Source organism: Talaromyces proteolyticus, assembly GCF_021365285.1.
Source record: "Talaromyces proteolyticus strain PMI_201 chromosome Unknown BGW36scaffold_13, whole genome shotgun sequence".
Taxonomy (NCBI): Eukaryota; Fungi; Ascomycota; class Eurotiomycetes; order Eurotiales; family Trichocomaceae; genus Talaromyces; species Talaromyces proteolyticus.
In genome coordinates, this window is record NW_025764289.1 from 649,253 (window position 1) to 665,910 (window position 16,658).

The following is a 16,658-nucleotide window of genomic DNA, read 5'->3' on the forward strand; positions in this document are numbered from 1 at the left end:
GTCTACAGACGCCACCGGAAAAACTCAGAGCCACTCTGCCCCCCAGCGGTACGTCACCCAATGCTTCAAAAATTAGTAGGAACATAGCGTGAAAATAGTTTATTTTGTATTGCTTTGTAAGTTCAGAATTTTCCGACAGTTATGCCGTGTCTGGTGGTGTCGCGAAGAGGCCTCATTTCTGGTCACTACGCCGAAATTCTTTTCCAATCCCATAATATCCTTGACAGCAAATCCAGCAAACAGAAAATTGCCTTGACATAGGTCAGCCAAACCGATAGGGTTTAGGGTTATCAATAACTTCAGTTTGACTGCGCAGCTTAATGCTCGGAAACTACCGAACATGATGATCCTGCCTATCATCTCTTCCTTCCCCCTTAGTTTGGATCCATGGAGTGACGGTGCGGCCCGTAGGTTTTGGGTCTTTCGGATCCTCCTAGCCACCAATCGCCATGACGAGTCTCCTCCGTCCCTGGCAGGGGCGTGCGCGTTCAACATTGTCTTCGGGGGAGGCGTTTTTGGCAAAATTGTGATCTTCACGTGAGCCAGCCTTGTCTTGCGTTTTCTAGGGTTAAGAACCGAGATCATCCCCTGCAAATCGTGGAGTTTCAAAGAGATCCGATCCACTGTGGCCACGGGGCCCCGGAGGATGTGCCAATTCTAGCCAGGCGTGGTAAGTTACTCCCAAGCTAAGAATTGCCGACGCTAGTTTAAATTAATCTCCAACACTTATTTATAAGCAATTTTGAAACGTAGCTGGGTTTTTCGTTTAACGACGAGCTAAATCGATGCATCGCGGGTCCATCTTCCTGAATTTATTGGTCCTTGGGCCCGAGGACCTTAGCTTCTGCCTTTCCGTAGAGTACGAGGACGGAGAATTGACTTCACTATGGAGATGGAGGTTATATAAAAAATAGGAAACGATGTATAATCCAAATACTGGAGCCTAGCCCGAGTAAATTTTTGCAGCAAGTGAAAGCCCATCACGAACATTTTCTAAGCCTGGACAACCGATGGTGGCAACCATGAGAAGCCTTGTATTGGTGTCCATGCTGTTCCTCGCGCGGGCTGTTGTGAGCTTGACGCCTGCAGAATGGCGCAGTCAGTCAATCTATTTCCTTTTGACAGATCGTTTTGGCCGTGAAGACAATTCTACCACTGCCTCATGTAACATCAGCGACCGGGTATATTTTTGAGACTCCCAAAGAAGTCCGAAAGTAGCGTCTAATAATGATGGCAGATTTATTGCGGTGGGAGTTGGCAAGGGATCATCAACCATGTACGTTAATCTCAATTAAACGACCGCTCTTTCAATATTGAGGGTTCTTCTAGCTAGACTACATCCAAGATATGGGATTTACCGCCATATGGATCACGCCAGTCACGGAACAGCTCCCCCAAGACACTGGAGACGGCGAAGCGTATCACGGATACTGGCAACAGGAGATGTAAGAAAGGATACGAACACAGATATTAAAGTTTGCTAATTTGACCAGATACAATATCAATTCAAATTATGGCACTGCTGCCGATCTTTTGGCCCTCTCAAAAGCCCTACATGAGCGAGGAATGTATCTTATGGTAGACGTAGTCGCGAACCACATGGTAGGGCGCCTGGAAGAATCAACCACACCAGCTTTTCTGATATAGAGATAGGGGTATGACGGAGCCGGTAACGCTGTTGATTACAGCGCATTCAACCCGTTTGACTCATCGTCGTATTTCCACCCCTACTGTGAAATCACCAACTACTCCAACCAGACCAATGTCGAGGACTGCTGGCTTGGCGATACAACTGTCTCTCTGCCAGATCTAAATACGGAATTGTCCTCTGTTCAGACAATATGGTATGATTGGGTAGCAGAGATTGTTTCGAACTATTCCAGTACGTGCTCACACAAGTCAGCTTTGTTGGAGGGTAAAAGAATTCCACTAACAGAATATCAATTAAGTTGACGGCCTTCGCATTGACACTGTTAAACACGTGCAACAATCGTTCTGGCCCGGCTATAACAGTGCCGCGGGTGTCTATTGTGTCGGGGAAGTCTTTGACGGCGATCCTACTTATACATGCCCGTATCAAAATTACCTGGATGGTGTTTTGAATTATCCAGTGTATGTGCTCGATGTTTATTTTCTTTAAGCCTTTTTTTAACATATCACAGCTACTACCAACTGTTGTATGCATTCGAATCTTCTAGTGGTAGCATCAGCAACCTCTATGACATGATTAACTCCGTGGCATCTGACTGTGCTGATCCAACCCTGTTGGGAAACTTCATTGAAAATCATGACAATCCTCGATTTGCCTAGTATGTATAGGCCTACATATAGTTTTACCGATATATCGGCTGACTAGCTAGCTATACGGAGGATTATTCGCAAGCCAAAAATGTCATTTCCTTTGTGTTCTTCTCTGATGGCATTCCCATTATCTACGCGGGCCAGGAGCAGCACTATAATGGCGGTAATGACCCTGACAATCGTGAGGCAACCTGGTTATCAGGATACTCCACAACAGCTGAGCTATACGGGTTCATTGCCTCCACAAATAAGATTCGCGCCCAGGCGATTTCTTCAGACTCTTCATATATCACCACTAAGGTACGGTCTCTCAACGAGTGTCCTAGATAAAGGCTGACCAGTCTGCAGAACGACCCATTCTATACAGACAGTAATACCATCGCCATGAAGAAGGGGTCAAGCGGCTCGCAGGTCATTACAATTCTCTCGAACATGGGTGCCTCTGGCAGCTCGTACACCCTAACCCTTAGCGGCAGTGGATATTCTTCTGGCACTAAGCTTATGGAAGTATATACGTGTACCTCCGTAACTGTGGATTCTAGTGGAGATATCGCCGTCCCGATGGAATCTGGATTACCTCGAGTCTACATGTTGGCCTCTTCTGCCGGCTCACTTTGTGGCTCTTCCACTTCCACGACAGCGATTATGACTATGACGGCCACGACGACTACTACTACGACAACGGCCACAGCTGTGCCAGTTCTTTTTGAGGAATTAGTGACTACCGTTTACGGACAGAACATTTACATTTCAGGCTCTATCAGTGAGCTCGGGGATTGGGATACCGATAACGCAGTTGCACTATCTGCAAGTGAATATACTTCATCCGACCCTCTGTGGCGTGTCGCTGTGACTCTCCCGGCTGGCACCTCGTTCCAGTACAAATTTATCGAGAAGACTGACGGGTCCAGCTCAGTCACGTGGGAAAGCGACCCTAATCGGTCGTATACGGTGCCAACCACCTACACTGGGTCAACTGCGACTGTGACAGCAACATGGCGGTAATTTCTTCCTACGCCTTGGAGGCTTTTTGGGCTCTCATTAAATTGTATCTGCTCATTTACTCAACGTCGCTGTCCCATTATTCCATGACATATGTGTATATATCGTGATTTTTGAATAGTTGACATTAGTGTACATATCATTGATATATATGTAAACATTTGAAGTGGCTCACTATGTCTAGTTCACACTACTCCAAGCCCAAAATACATTTACGTTATTACCTAATCTCCAGTGCAATGTTTTAATATTGACAAAGGCAGAGTCAAAAATGTCCTGTCGGAACTGATCAATAGATAGATTATACATAGCGGCTTGCTGAACAAAGGCTGCCTGAGGCCTTAATTAGGACCCGTCAAGGCCTTGCCCTAGCCGTTGGTTTAACAATGAATTGCTAAACCGATTGTCCAATTGAGTGGCAAATCCACTAATGAGATGCCCAATTGATGTTACAGCTACTCATTACTATCGAATTTGTGCGCATCAAAGAAAACAGACAGATGATCTTAGTTATGCTCTGATTGGTGACGTGGCTTCATCAAGAATTCCCGGTGGAAATTAAAATTTCAATTCCAAACCATCAATTGTCATTAAATATGCGAACCTTCCACACAGATAGTAGAAAAACGACTATGTACCCTGTTCTGTTATTGATATTCAATATTGGTAATCCACTGCTAGTGATAAATCGTTATATTGAATGTGGTCTAATACATGTACACGGAGATCCCAATGTTATGAGATTCTAATATATATAGAGGTTTAACATTAGACGTTCTCAATGAAAGTGTTTTAGTAGGAGGGAGCATGTAATTATAACATTGACAAGGAGAAACGTATTTTTGTTATTTAGAAGGCGCTTTTCTGCTGTTATAGGGTAACCATGCAATTATATGATAACTTCATCCCGAGACCACCATTGAAGTTTTTGGTGTCATGGCGTATCCGGTATTGCGTTGATAGGGAAAGGCTATGATTTCGAAATAGCCTCTGAGAGGCTAGTTTGAGATTGAGAGATTTCATTAATATAATTGTTGTAATTATTGCGGACATAAGAAGAATTAATATCCAGGTCAACAACCGGGCTCGCCGGAACATGGCACAAGACTGGCCAAAACCCGCCGACCGCCCCAATTCACGACGATCGTGCTTCACTAAGCGTGCCTCGGAATTACTGCGAGTCCAGAGTGCCCAAGGCTTCGTCAGTAACAGCGAATCCACCTCGTGCTGAGCCCTAGTGTAGGCGATAAGCTTAAATCGAACCTGCTTAGGCACTGCTTCCAGCTGCCCGTCCCAGTATCTGTCTATTGCATCTGTCTACGTACTGCTCTACGTATTATTGTTCATTGGTAGAGCGGGATGGATTTTATCGCAAGCATAGCAGCATGATGACAAGTATGGGCCGCTGTACCACCCCGGGTCGGAGCAGCAGCAGCGGTAGAAAGGAGGGGTCCAATGGCCAGATCCAGAACTTCAACTAGTTAATTGCCCATTATGAGGCTTAGTGCAGCCCCCAAAGCCTGTCTTTGTCTTGGCTTCACAGTCGGGCCGGGATCGCCTTTGTTAATTGGTCGTCGCCTTATTTGACCCTTTCATCGCTGTTGGTTATAACCAAGCCTGCCCCACGCCCCAACACAACCTCCAGACTGCACGCCTCGACGCCCTTTAGCAGATGCTCTCGACCGCCTGTCCATGGCGCGGCCATTCACACTCGCAAGAATAACTGCTGCTATTATTTCTTTGCTTGATTAGTATGCGCGGTGGCTGCGTGCGTGGTTAACCGTGCTGCTGACCCCGAACGAGTCGCCACAACGGCCCGCAACGAACCGAAAAGTTAGTCCATGGTATCAAATAGCTATCCATCGCCTTGTCGTAATTGGCCATGGGGAATTCGAGAAGATTTCACACCAAGACCCGGAATGGCTGTACTAACTGCAAGAAGCGACGAGTAAAGGTGCGCACGTTGTATGATGATAATTACGACGGCGATGAAACTGACGGATGGCTTCTAGTGCAACCTCCAGGCGCCGCAATGCCATCACTGCAAACGACGAGGCGAAGAATGCAGCTTTCAATTTCGAACCGAGGGCAATAATAATAACGACGACGACGGAAATAAGGAATATGGCGATCTACAACAGCAGCCCAATGACGGCGAGTTCGCGCAATCGGATAGGGGCAGTCGGGATAAAAAGCCATCAGAGCTCCGGTGGATGGAGCCGTCGACATGGCCGTCCCTCGACATTCGACATTCCGAACTGCGCTGGCAATACCAGACTTTGACGAGCGGTACGCTCGCGCTGCTGAAGGAAGACCCTCGCCGCGTCAAGTTGATATGGAGGGGCGAAGTGCCGCTGCAGCTGGAACGGAGCGCTTGGCTGGACCACTGTACCATGGCCATCTCGGCTCTACACATTTGTTACCTGCAGCCACCCAATCCGAGGGAATACTATACGGCCGCCTTCAAGAACTATCGCAGCGCGGTGGTGGCGTTCCCTAAGGCTGTGCAGGAAATGAATCCAGAAAATTGCATCACTATTCTTTCGTTTTCGCTCCTCATCCTCATGTTCCAGCTGGGCATCTCGTGCGTGCCCGGCGCCGCCCCAATGACAAACGGCCTCCCTGTTGCCGACGCATATAATGCCATTTCAGCCCTACGCGGCACCTGGTCGCTGATCGACCAGCTCAACCCACACCTGCAAAACAGCCGGCTGAGTGCGCTCTTCGTGCACCGCAAACACCTGCGCTTCGAAGCGCTCGACGAGAATCATGAAATCGCGCTCGCGCATCTGCGACAACTTAACGAGACCTCGGGCTTTGGGGTTCGCCGCGAGCAAGACCGGCAAATATGCGCTCAGGCAATCACTGTGCTGCGCTTCTGGTTCTCGATCCTGGCGGCGCAGTTGCCCACCACATGGCTGCTGTTGCTATGGTGGCCTGCGGGGGTGTCGCCGGAGTTTCTGGATCTCTTGAAAAACAAGGACCCGATGGCCCTCGTGATATTCTGTCACTGGTGCGTCGGCATGCACCGGCTCCCGACATGTTGGTATCTGGATGGCTGGGCGCGGCGCATGCTCGGCGCGATGCTCGAGCTGCTCGATACTGAATGGCTACCGGCGGTGCAGTGGCCCATTGACGAGGTCTTCCACCCGAACGACGAGGCTCTGCTTCGGGTCGAGAAGGCGAATGTGAATGCGAATGTGAATATCCTCGAAGCATTTCGATAACCGTACATGAGACTGCGGCGATTACGATGTATGTGTTAATTGTATGTACTTGGGCCTGGCATGAGCATATACCCTTAGCTCGGGAGTCTGGGGGAGTTCTATCTTGTTATTACGGTTCCTCTGATTATTATCATCACCATTATCAGCATTTTCTCGTCATTATTGTTGTTTTGGCCCCATGAATTACTCTCATTCCAGATTCCAGGCTAGCCCGATATAGAAGCTGTGCAACGATCTAGCCAATAACAGTGCACGACGCGTCGGTGCCAGCTGGAGCTAGTCAGGAACAGGAAGGAGATCGGCCCTTCTCCTCTTCTAGAATGCGTATCTAAACCCAGCCCCTTTTTCCACACTCTGCATTCCGGCTGCTGCTGGACGCCTAATTGTGCTGCTTTGTTTTGATTCTGTTGCGTCAATTGGCCTTGTATCGGTTGTTAATTGTCTACTGTATGCCGTTATTGCCATTCTGCAAGCGGCATGCTGGACAGCGAAATGAAAGCCAACGAGGCTTGACGCCACCACGTAACATCCTCGCGGGGTCAAGCTTTGCTAGTTCACAGATGCGATAAGCTCATTTATCTCGCTCTGTCCGATTGGCGGATTCAGACGAGCGACAACGTTTGGCGTGAGCTGTGCTCGTGTATGATGTCGCATATAAACAGGGGGGAAGGCCGCGCTTCTGAATTAAAACACTTCTTGTAGGCGTACTACTTGTCTGGTTAATCAAAATGGTCGTCGTCCGTATCGCGATCCTGTCCGCGCTGGCAGCCCTGTCCAATGCTGCCCCGTCGTCAGTGAAACATGTCGTCCATGAAGCGCGCCATAAGCCCTCTGCGGACTGGGTCAAGGGCTCCCGCATTGAGTCTTCTGCCATTCTGCCCGTTCGCATTGGGCTCAGCCAGACGAACCTGGAGATCGGACATGAATTTCTAAGTGAGTAGTAACACTAGCTGTTGTGAGTTGCCAAAGCCCGTGCTGACCCTTCTATAGTGGATGTGTAAGTTTAGATATCACCCTTCCTCACGGAATGGAAAGAATACTCTGCTAAGACGTTATTATTAGCTCTGACCCGAAATCGTCCAACTATGGCAAGTACTGGTCTGCCGACGAGGTCCACAACAAGTTTGCTCCTCCCGAGAAACATGTCGATGCTGTGAAAGAATGGCTCATTGCAGCTGGCATTGCCGGCCATCGCGTGGTTCACTCCGACAACAAGGGCTGGCTCGCCTTCGATGCTACCGTCGAGGAGGTCGAGCAGCTGCTGCAAGCCGAGTACCACGAGCACGACCATGTTAGCAGCGATAAAATACGTGTTGGCTGTGACAAGTATCATGTACCGGAGCATCTCGCCCCGCATATCGACTATATCACTCCCGGTGTCAAACTAACCCAGGTCGTCAAGCGGGATATCAGCAAGAAGAAGCGATCCACCCAGGCCCAGGCTGTCAAGGCTTCCACATTTATCACTGGCAATACCGAATTACCCAAGGATTGGGCGGCGCCTGCCGGTCTGGCTCCTGACGTGCAGACTTGCGGCTTCAACATGACCCCAACCTGCATCAAGGCTCTGTATGATATCCCAGAAGCTCCAAAGCAACCCCACAAGGGGAATGCTCTTGGTTTGTACGAGCAGGGTGATTATTTCGCCAAGTCTGATTTGGACTTGTACTGGAAGAATATCTACCCTGCTGTGCCGCAGGGTACTTATCCTACCCCCGCGTTGATTGACGGAGCGAATTACTCGGTCCCGGCGTATAGCTCGCTCAACACCGGCGAATCGGATATTGATATTGAGATGGCGTGAGTATAATATATCAGAAAATGAATGATTAGTCGCTTACAACCCCAGGTTCTCCTTGATCTACCCCCAGTCAGTCACACTGTATCAAGTCGATGATCAGATCTACGAGCCCAAGGAGGTAGCCACTACCAACCTCTTCAACACATTCCTTGACGCCCTCGATGGCTCCTACTGCACGTACGAAGCCTATGGCGAAAAGGGCGACGATCCAAGCATCGACCCTAACTACCCAGACCCCGCTGCCGGCGGATACAAAGGCAAGCTCCAATGCGGCGTTTACAAGCCAACCAACGTCATCAGCGCCTCGTACGGCCAGGCTGAAGCCGACCTGCCCCGGAAGTACACTGAGCGCCAATGCAATGAGTTCTTGAAGCTCGGACTGCAGGGCCATTCTATTCTCTTCGCGTCCGGTGACTACGGAGTCGCCTCATTCCCCAATGACGGCGGAGCAGATGGCTGCCTCGGCCCTGATGGCAAGATTTTCAACCCGCAGTACCCTTCCAACTGCCCCTACGTGACCTCCGTCGGTGGCACGATGCTTTACAACGGCCAGTCCGTCCAAGACACCGAAAGTGTCATGCATGTCGACCTCGGCGGCACTGCTGTCAATTTCTCCACTGCCGGCGGCTTCTCCAACTACTTCGTGCGTCCCTGGTACCAGGAAGAAGCTGTTGAAAGATACTTCCAGAAAGCCGATCTCTCCTACCCATACTACTCAGAACTTTCCGTGGATGTCAACACAACCAAGGGTCTCTACAACCGGATTGGACGCGCCTACCCAGACGTGTCGGCTAATGGCGCTTATTTCCCATCCTTCCTGAATGCGAAGTTTGTGCACTTCTTTGGATCGAGTTTGGCATCGCCTCTCTTCGCGTCTGTTTTGACTCTGGTACTTTTTTTATTCTAAATCTTTGTGCAATTCCCCACTAACGAATCACTTGTCACAGCTCAACGAAGAACGTCTATCTGTCGGTAAAGGACCCATCGGCTTTATCAACCCCGTTCTCTACGCCAACCCCCACGTTCTCAACGATATCACCAACGGAACAAACGTTGGCTGTGGTACCGAAGGATTCTCTGCCATCGAGGGGTATGTCGTTTCTTCACTTGCATTTGTTTGACTGTTAGACTGACATGAAGAATTAGATGGGATCCCGCGACCGGTCTGGGCACACCGAACTATCCGAAATTGAAAGAGCTGTTCTTGGCTCTTCCTTAGATATTCTTCGGATGCCGCGGTTGAACAGGATTCTGTAGATTTCCAGGTTGAGTTGTTCGGCAGCAAATGTCTATACACGGTAGTAAACTTCTAGTAAAAAGCTTTCCGAATACTTTTCACACAATTAATCATACATATACTGTAGGACGAATATTCGTCGCGTAGATGTTGCTCATCTACAGCTAATGCTACGCATAATGAAATAGTCCATCGATTTAAAAAGCCATTTAAATCTTTAACATTAAAATCAACAAAACAGACGAATAGGCTTTTCAATCAGCCCGCGTATGTAAACAACTGTCTCTGCTGCTCATTAATTCGTAACTAAGTTTTCTGGCTAACTACGGGAGCTAAAATGAACCACTTTATTTGCACGTGGTTTGTTTTATAGTTTTATACGTTAATAATCTTGCATGTCATCATGATGTGTTGAATCGTCATGCTGCCTGTTTTTAGATTACAATTTATTTCCTATTCCACCAGTTGACATTTCACGTTGACATCTTTCATTATAAGATTGCAATACCTGTCATTAATATGCTGCCGCAATTTATACTACAGTTATTCCTCGTATCAGTTTTTGTGCGCGGTGAAACCCCACCAGGGTTTGAGCCATCTATTGAAGATCGATTAGGGGTCACATTTAGCGACGAACTACGAGTCCATCCTGGTGACAGAATATCGAAGGATGGTGTGAATGCCGAACTTCCAACACCTATACTATTTCGGTCAAACTAATCCTTAATTAAAACCACAGAAACCAAAGAACCACCCCGTCTCGACCTAAACCCTTTACCCGACAACCCTCCTCCCCTTCTAAAATACTACCACACCAAATACATAGTCCTGATGATCGATCTCGACGTTCCGCACAACGACACCATCCTCCCGTTTCTGCACTGGTATCAGTCGGACCTGATAGTCAAGAAAAACAAAAACAAAAATCACTCTTTATCTCCCGGTCATTCAAGCAAATCCAATCAGGCAGAGTATATGGCACCATCGCCGCCACAGGGCCCAGCGCATCGATATGTTGAGCTGTTGTTCGAGCAGCCTAAAAAATATCATTTTCCAAAGAATTTTAAATGTCATCTGCCGAAAAGATCAGAAGCGAGGCTGGGGTTCGATGTGGAGGAGTTTGCGAAGGAGGCTGGAATGGACAGGTTGGTGGCGGGGAATTGGTTTCTGGTTCAGACTGGGAGGGGGGAGAGGGAGGATTTATAGGATATAAGCTTCGAATTAGTGGGTCACTTCTAGGCAAGGTTGAGCTTGTCTGGCTTTGGTGCAGACGTTAGGTTTGGTGTTAATTGAATGATATATTGTAGTAAAGCAAGGTGCGGTTTATCAGAGCCGATATTGACATTTGGTAGGTATTGTGGGAACAGGTTCCAAACAACTATTCATTAATTCTAATCAATATATCTAACAGGGTTAAAACCCCTCACACCTAAATTTCATAGAATGTAGTTTAATATTTTAACCCACCATTTACCTTTGACTCCAGACCCAATGCAGTCAGGATGCTTGAATTTCTCATATATTCTCTCGAAAATCCATTCTCACTTTCCACAATAAGACTGATCAAGATGCAGCCTTCGCTCTTTTCTCTTACAATCTAAAAAGTAAATATGTACCTTCCCACATTAATCATTCTTACAACAAACCTGGCGACAGTGATCCGATACTTGCCATTTGGCTCGTAGGTAATCGAAATAGCACTTAAACCCTTGTTCATCGATATAATAGCGCGGCTTCGGTTGACGATTGTTTTGGCATAAATATGTTGTGTCTAGGCAACCAATCTCGAGATATACCACCTCTTTGAATGGGTTGCGGCATGGTCATTTGGTGATATCCAGATATGGAATACAGCGCTCGATTACTGAGGATGGATTGATATGGCCGCATTCGTACACGAATATGATATTGCGACGTCTTGTCAGTGGGTGAGTTGATTTTCGGTCTCGGTAGGCTCAGAATGAACCACATTGGTGCAGAGCAAAGGGGTTTAGAGGCTTCGTAAGCATATACATAGAAAAGCTGGGGCATCTTACATACAATTTGAATATCGAGATACAGCATGTTGGGTTATTGGCTTCGAGGTGAGATCTAGGAAGTCTAAAGAACAGAAGACAGAAAAGTAGCGCTAGGGTAAAATCGTTTGTGTCCTGAATATGGTTGAGCGAAAGCCCTTTAAAGCTGTGGCTGAAGTTAATCAGGATCTAGACCACTGTGTTGCACATTCAATTTGAATGGATAATCAATGATACTTTAAATACAATAACAAGTGAATCAACTAAGCTAAGCGGGGTGCCACATCGTCCTGTATACATCCATAGAATCAATGAACTTGGCAACAACAGCAATAAACTGTTATCAAGTACATACTATGATTCTGTGGCTTTGTCTAGGTTTGAATTAAAGTGTGGGCTATACACAACTTTCGACCATAAGCCTTATAAACCGCAAGGTAGGATTCATCGTAATTTACTTCACGTCAATGATATGAAAGTTAGTAATGAGCCATGGCTTACTAAGATTCGATCTTCTATAAGCGAATGTTATTGGTTTGAAAACATGATAAGCTTTGTTTGGCTAGAGAATCTTTTCTTGCAGTGTACCGTAGCATTTTATTGCAAGGATAGGGCGAAGTGAAGCAATCTAGAATTTCTTTTCTCAAAACTGAGACATACATGTGAACTAATCGCCACAGAAATTCCGTAGCTGGACTGTCTTGAAAGTGTGTCCTACATATACCGATAAGATGGTAACATGCTTAATTTCCCGAACATGTGAAAGACATTTTTTAAAAACTCTGTTCGAGATCGAGATTGTTAAACTTGTGCTATACGTGGTTTCGATATTTGAGTCGTCGAGACCCAAGCCACTCCCTCCTAGGGGTATTTTCTTTTTGTTTCCTTTCTATTGTGCCCACGAATCCATGTGTTTAGCCGGATATCCGAAAACCTGTTAAACCTACCACTCAACTGGAATTGTTTTCCTCATGGGTTGCACGAGCAACGGCTCTGGGTGACACCAGAGTCAATTTCTTGATGAGGAATACTCTCCTGGGCCAATAAAAGCGGCCGTGGCTTATAAGATGGCCCTTCCCATCAGATAATCATGACATGTAGTCAACGAAATGTCCCACGAAATGGAGAAGTCTCAGAACAAATTTGACAAATCAATCCTTGCCTATGGTAGTGTCAAAGTGGTGAGGTTACAAAGTAAACCAATCCACGATTACTAAAGTCTTTAATAGAAATAATGATTATTCCAGTATTGATGGATAATTTCGGGCGTCAATAGTAGACCTAGAATGTCTCGCGTCGTACAAATCAAGCAATTGAACATGCGAGCCCTTATTTGCGAGAATGAAAGTCAATATGCACATATTGATAAAACAGGCAAATTCAAAGTCCAAATACAGTACTGCATTGTATCAATGATGGGTCTTGAGTTGACGTATCTCAATAAACTCAGAACCAACAAATGGAAATATCTGCAGATGAAAATGACCGAGACACCGGGGAAGAGATGGACAAAGGCTACAGCCGTCCATCAGAGCTGTATGACACAGTGGAAACCACTGAAATATACACGTGAGATATAACTCCCAGGGGTTCATTCCATGAGCCAGCCAGAGACAGTGCGATAATCATCGTTGAAGTCTTCAGCCATAGAATTTTTCAAAATCATTGACACAAATTTTGAATACTAGGAAATCGACGGTTCAATTTGAAGTTTTAGGACAAGTGTTGCCGAAAATGAGATCGAAGAGTAAAAAGAGGATGAAAGACAAGTGTAAACAAAGAGTGGAGAATCAGGAACAGATACAACTTCAGGTAGGCAAATCTTCTAGAGTTTATTCAAAGCCATATTATTCTTAGGGCTGATTTCGTCAAGCCTCTACTGCTCAAGGTTTCCATTGATGATATGTCATCCGATCATGAAGCTACTCTTGGAAAGATCGCCCAGGGAAATCCTAAGGTGCCTAAAGCGAAGTCGACTCAAGAAAAGAAAGTTCATTGGGGTCCTGAAGTCATCTTTGAATATAGCAAAAAATGCACTAGTGGATGTGCTAAAGATCGCAATGCTGAGGAACAGATGTTGAATATTTCCTCTCAGCTGGACTCGCTTTCAGACATGCCTACAGACGATAAGGGAAAGCAGCGGATTAAATATTGGGAAGAACCAGTTGAAAATAGTCTCAGCGGAGAAGTCGTAACTCCGCCTGGATATTCAGACGACACAATACCGATATCACTTCGTGACAAAGGCAAACCTCCGATCTACACCCAATCAAATGATGCAGGGCCATCCCAGAAACCGGAGAAGTATCCGTATGAAGTCGAGTTTGAAGACTCGATTCCTGACTCCATGGATGCCGGACTGCTAGATTTATTCACGGGAAAGCAAAAGCCGGTATATAATCAACTCTTCCAAGCTCAACTTCCCCTTGAAATCCTAAGTGATTTCATATCAACTTTTGATAGACTAATATATACAGCAAATGAATTTGTCTTACGCAATTGGAGAACGGGTTATATGACAAAGCTTCCGGGGACAGACTTTCCGATAAATGTTTTTGATAAAGCGGAAAACGAGTATATGAGAGTGTGGAAGCCGAGAAATGCGGGTAAAACGTGGAGACAAGCGGCAAAGGATGACGAAATGCTGAAAACCCGAGGGCGTACATGGAAACACAGCCTGCTCCCAAGACACTGGCGAGCACATGGTAGGCTTCTAAGGGAGTTTGAAGAGGTAATGACTATTCTTAATATAAAAAAGAAGTGTGTGCTAACGACTAGTATTAGCCTCCTGACCCTAGCTGCAAAATTCGAGCACAAACTTTCTGTGGCAAGATTGAATGCCAGTGGTATGTCAAATGCCACAGTGAGAAGCAATTCTTTCGTGAATTATTTCATAATACTGTCTGCGGCCATGGCCAATGCGACGAAAACCCTGATTGGAGAGTTGGTCAACCACCTGTCGAACACAAAAGCTCGCTAAAACAATGGGTTCAAGTTGACCCTCGAGCATGGGACCCTCCAGAATTAGACCCTACACCAATTGATCGAGACGATTATTCGTGGAATAAAGAACAAAATGACCCTGGAGTTTTAGAAGCAAACGAGTTTCCCAGCTGGATGATCCCATGGTTATACGAGGGTCCTCCAGTTAAACCCATCTTTCAGGTGCGTTGGCTACACTTAGGGCGTACGAATAGACTATATTATTAACATAGCCCCCACAGAAATGCCTTGCAGTCTCTGTTATTACTAAATGCGGACTGGTTAACGGAAGATTCCTTATCTTTTGCAATCGACACATTTCTGGCACTGGACATTGTCCTGGCATCGAGAAATACCTGCTTGTACTCAACAAGGGTTGCTCACCGGGTAAAGACAATGAGAGATGCGAGGTGAAGAATTGGTGTGACGAGTATATCGAGTATTTCAGGTTTCAGCAGAAAAACCCTGTACTCGCCGAAGAAGAGAAGCAGCTGCTCAGAAAGCTGATAAACCGCTTGACCTTGGAATATACCAACGATCTTTGGAATAGATATTATCCTCGGCATGCGAAGTCTGCCAAAGCTGAGGAAGGATTCGTTGGGCTTGTTCCTAATACGCTTGGCTACTATGAAATGTTGTCGTTGTTTTCACTGAAAGGGATTGACCCACCGAGCCGGCCAATTAGATAAGTCGACATAGAAGTGTTTTACCTGAAGTTGTCAGGGTCAGTTCTTCTCTTATTTTTATCTTTCCTTTAACAGCTTAGTGCTAGATGGGACTTTTAAGCTGACTGGTGGCAATAAAACCTTACCAGTTAATACTTGTGTTCCACTGTTGTACTCAATCCAGAATACTTCCTTGGGAGCGAAAACAGCTTGGCTAGCCCGGAGGTAATAGTCAAATAACGTGGTAGATACATTTTTAAGCAAAAGGCAGATGCATGAAACAAACAAAAGTAGTGCATTGGGAAGTCTACCTCGACGCAGTCGCTTGAAAGATCAAATTGATTTAAGAACATTGACGCTCTGCAGAAGTTGACTTATTTCCTTCGGCCTGTCATTCTGTCTTCACATGCTGATATTTTTGCATATGTATTCAAAACGAGAATGTCTTATCCAAAAACTTTAAGCCACCCAAGTCTCCGTTTTCGTAATGTGATGAGCTGCTAGATAATAAAAACAATTACTCTCTGCTGAGGTGCAAGTTAGCTTTGGTCAGTTTGAAGCCCGGATTGCAGAAAATAGATATCCGACTACTTATTAAATCTAATAGTTTAAATCGGTACGCGTTTTCCCCAACAGGGAGCAATCAGCTTAACCGCCAATCCAATCATTGCGTCTGAGTGACAGCCAAACGACTTCCAGCTAGTTTTTCTCTCCAAGCACGCAAGAACCCGGCAGATCGGCGACCCAATGACATGAGGGCGATGCACGATCTGGCACTTCTATTCTAGTAAAAGTCACCAACCGAAGGCCTCTTAATAATTCGTTAATAATCATATGCACACACGTATCAATCTCCAATGACAATAGCGAAATTTCTGGGAAAGCCTCTCGAATCTCGATGGGCTGGTGGCTCCTAGGAGCGATGATCAACTTGGTGCTCCACATGGCTCACACTCTCTGACAACTCCCTACTCCAGGAGAGGCCTATTCCGGTGAGAGGATTTCTGCTATGCAGGAATAACTCTCTCAAAATCGGATATCCGTATTTTCAGTGTACAGAGCAAGTTTCACGGCGCGTTCCCCCTCTTCTACTCGCAGAGCGAGGGTTTTTCTCGTATTGATTTCCCAGAAGAAGGACCGTGCGGACTGCGGGGGAAGGTAGACACTGGATCATGAAGAATGTTGACGGAGTGACTGGGTCATACCACCATACGGAAGGACATCGATCCGCGAGGGCCGCCGAAAAAGCAACGACCAAGCTTGACTAGATACTAAGGGCGGAGAGGGTGCGATTTGCGACGCCATTGGCGCAAGGAGGCATCGGTGGCCTAGAGTGCATGGGAAAGCCGGAAGAGGCCTTCTAGGACGGCTAGCAGCGCGCCGGCCGCAAAGCTGGAAGGGGACTCTGCAGAATAAATGGGCCTATCC

At 46.4% G+C, this 16,658-nt stretch overlaps 4 protein-coding genes across 4 annotated transcripts; all 4 read left to right on the forward strand.

Moving 5' to 3' along the window:
- Nucleotides 1-1,022: 1,022 nt before the first annotated feature.
- Nucleotides 1,023-3,306, forward strand: BGW36DRAFT_306766 (glycoside hydrolase superfamily; the record flags this gene model as incomplete). The annotated part of the gene is made up of 9 exons (XM_046212180.1): nt 1,023-1,181; nt 1,238-1,276; nt 1,330-1,445; nt 1,494-1,602; nt 1,654-1,882; nt 1,950-2,112; nt 2,163-2,309; nt 2,361-2,601; nt 2,650-3,306. The coding sequence occupies 9 exons, from the start codon at nt 1,023-1,025 to the stop codon at nt 3,304-3,306; spliced, it is 1,860 nt and encodes a 619-aa protein (XP_046066873.1).
- A 1,879-nt stretch (nt 3,307-5,185) lies between these two features.
- Nucleotides 5,186-6,530, forward strand: BGW36DRAFT_364246 (uncharacterized protein; the record flags this gene model as incomplete). Its single annotated transcript, XM_046214538.1, has 2 exons — nt 5,186-5,257; nt 5,316-6,530. The coding sequence occupies 2 exons, from the start codon at nt 5,186-5,188 to the stop codon at nt 6,528-6,530; spliced, it is 1,287 nt and encodes a 428-aa protein (XP_046066874.1).
- A 364-nt stretch (nt 6,531-6,894) lies between these two features.
- On the forward strand, nt 6,895-9,595 carry BGW36DRAFT_58790 (peptidase S8/S53 domain-containing protein). Its single transcript, XM_046222450.1, has 6 exons — nt 6,895-7,463; nt 7,521-7,527; nt 7,593-8,330; nt 8,380-9,220; nt 9,279-9,421; nt 9,478-9,595. Exons 1-6 carry the CDS (start codon nt 7,259-7,261, stop codon nt 9,548-9,550), a joined length of 2,007 nt encoding a protein of 668 aa, XP_046066875.1. The 5' UTR covers nt 6,895-7,258; the 3' UTR covers nt 9,551-9,595.
- A 383-nt stretch (nt 9,596-9,978) lies between these two features.
- BGW36DRAFT_389163 (phosphatidylethanolamine-binding protein) lies at nt 9,979-10,977 on the forward strand. Its single transcript, XM_046217308.1, has 3 exons — nt 9,979-10,240; nt 10,307-10,444; nt 10,499-10,977. Exons 1-3 carry the CDS (start codon nt 10,088-10,090, stop codon nt 10,772-10,774), a joined length of 567 nt encoding a protein of 188 aa, XP_046066876.1. The 5' UTR covers nt 9,979-10,087; the 3' UTR covers nt 10,775-10,977.
- The last annotated feature ends 5,681 nt before the right edge of the window (nt 10,978-16,658 follow it).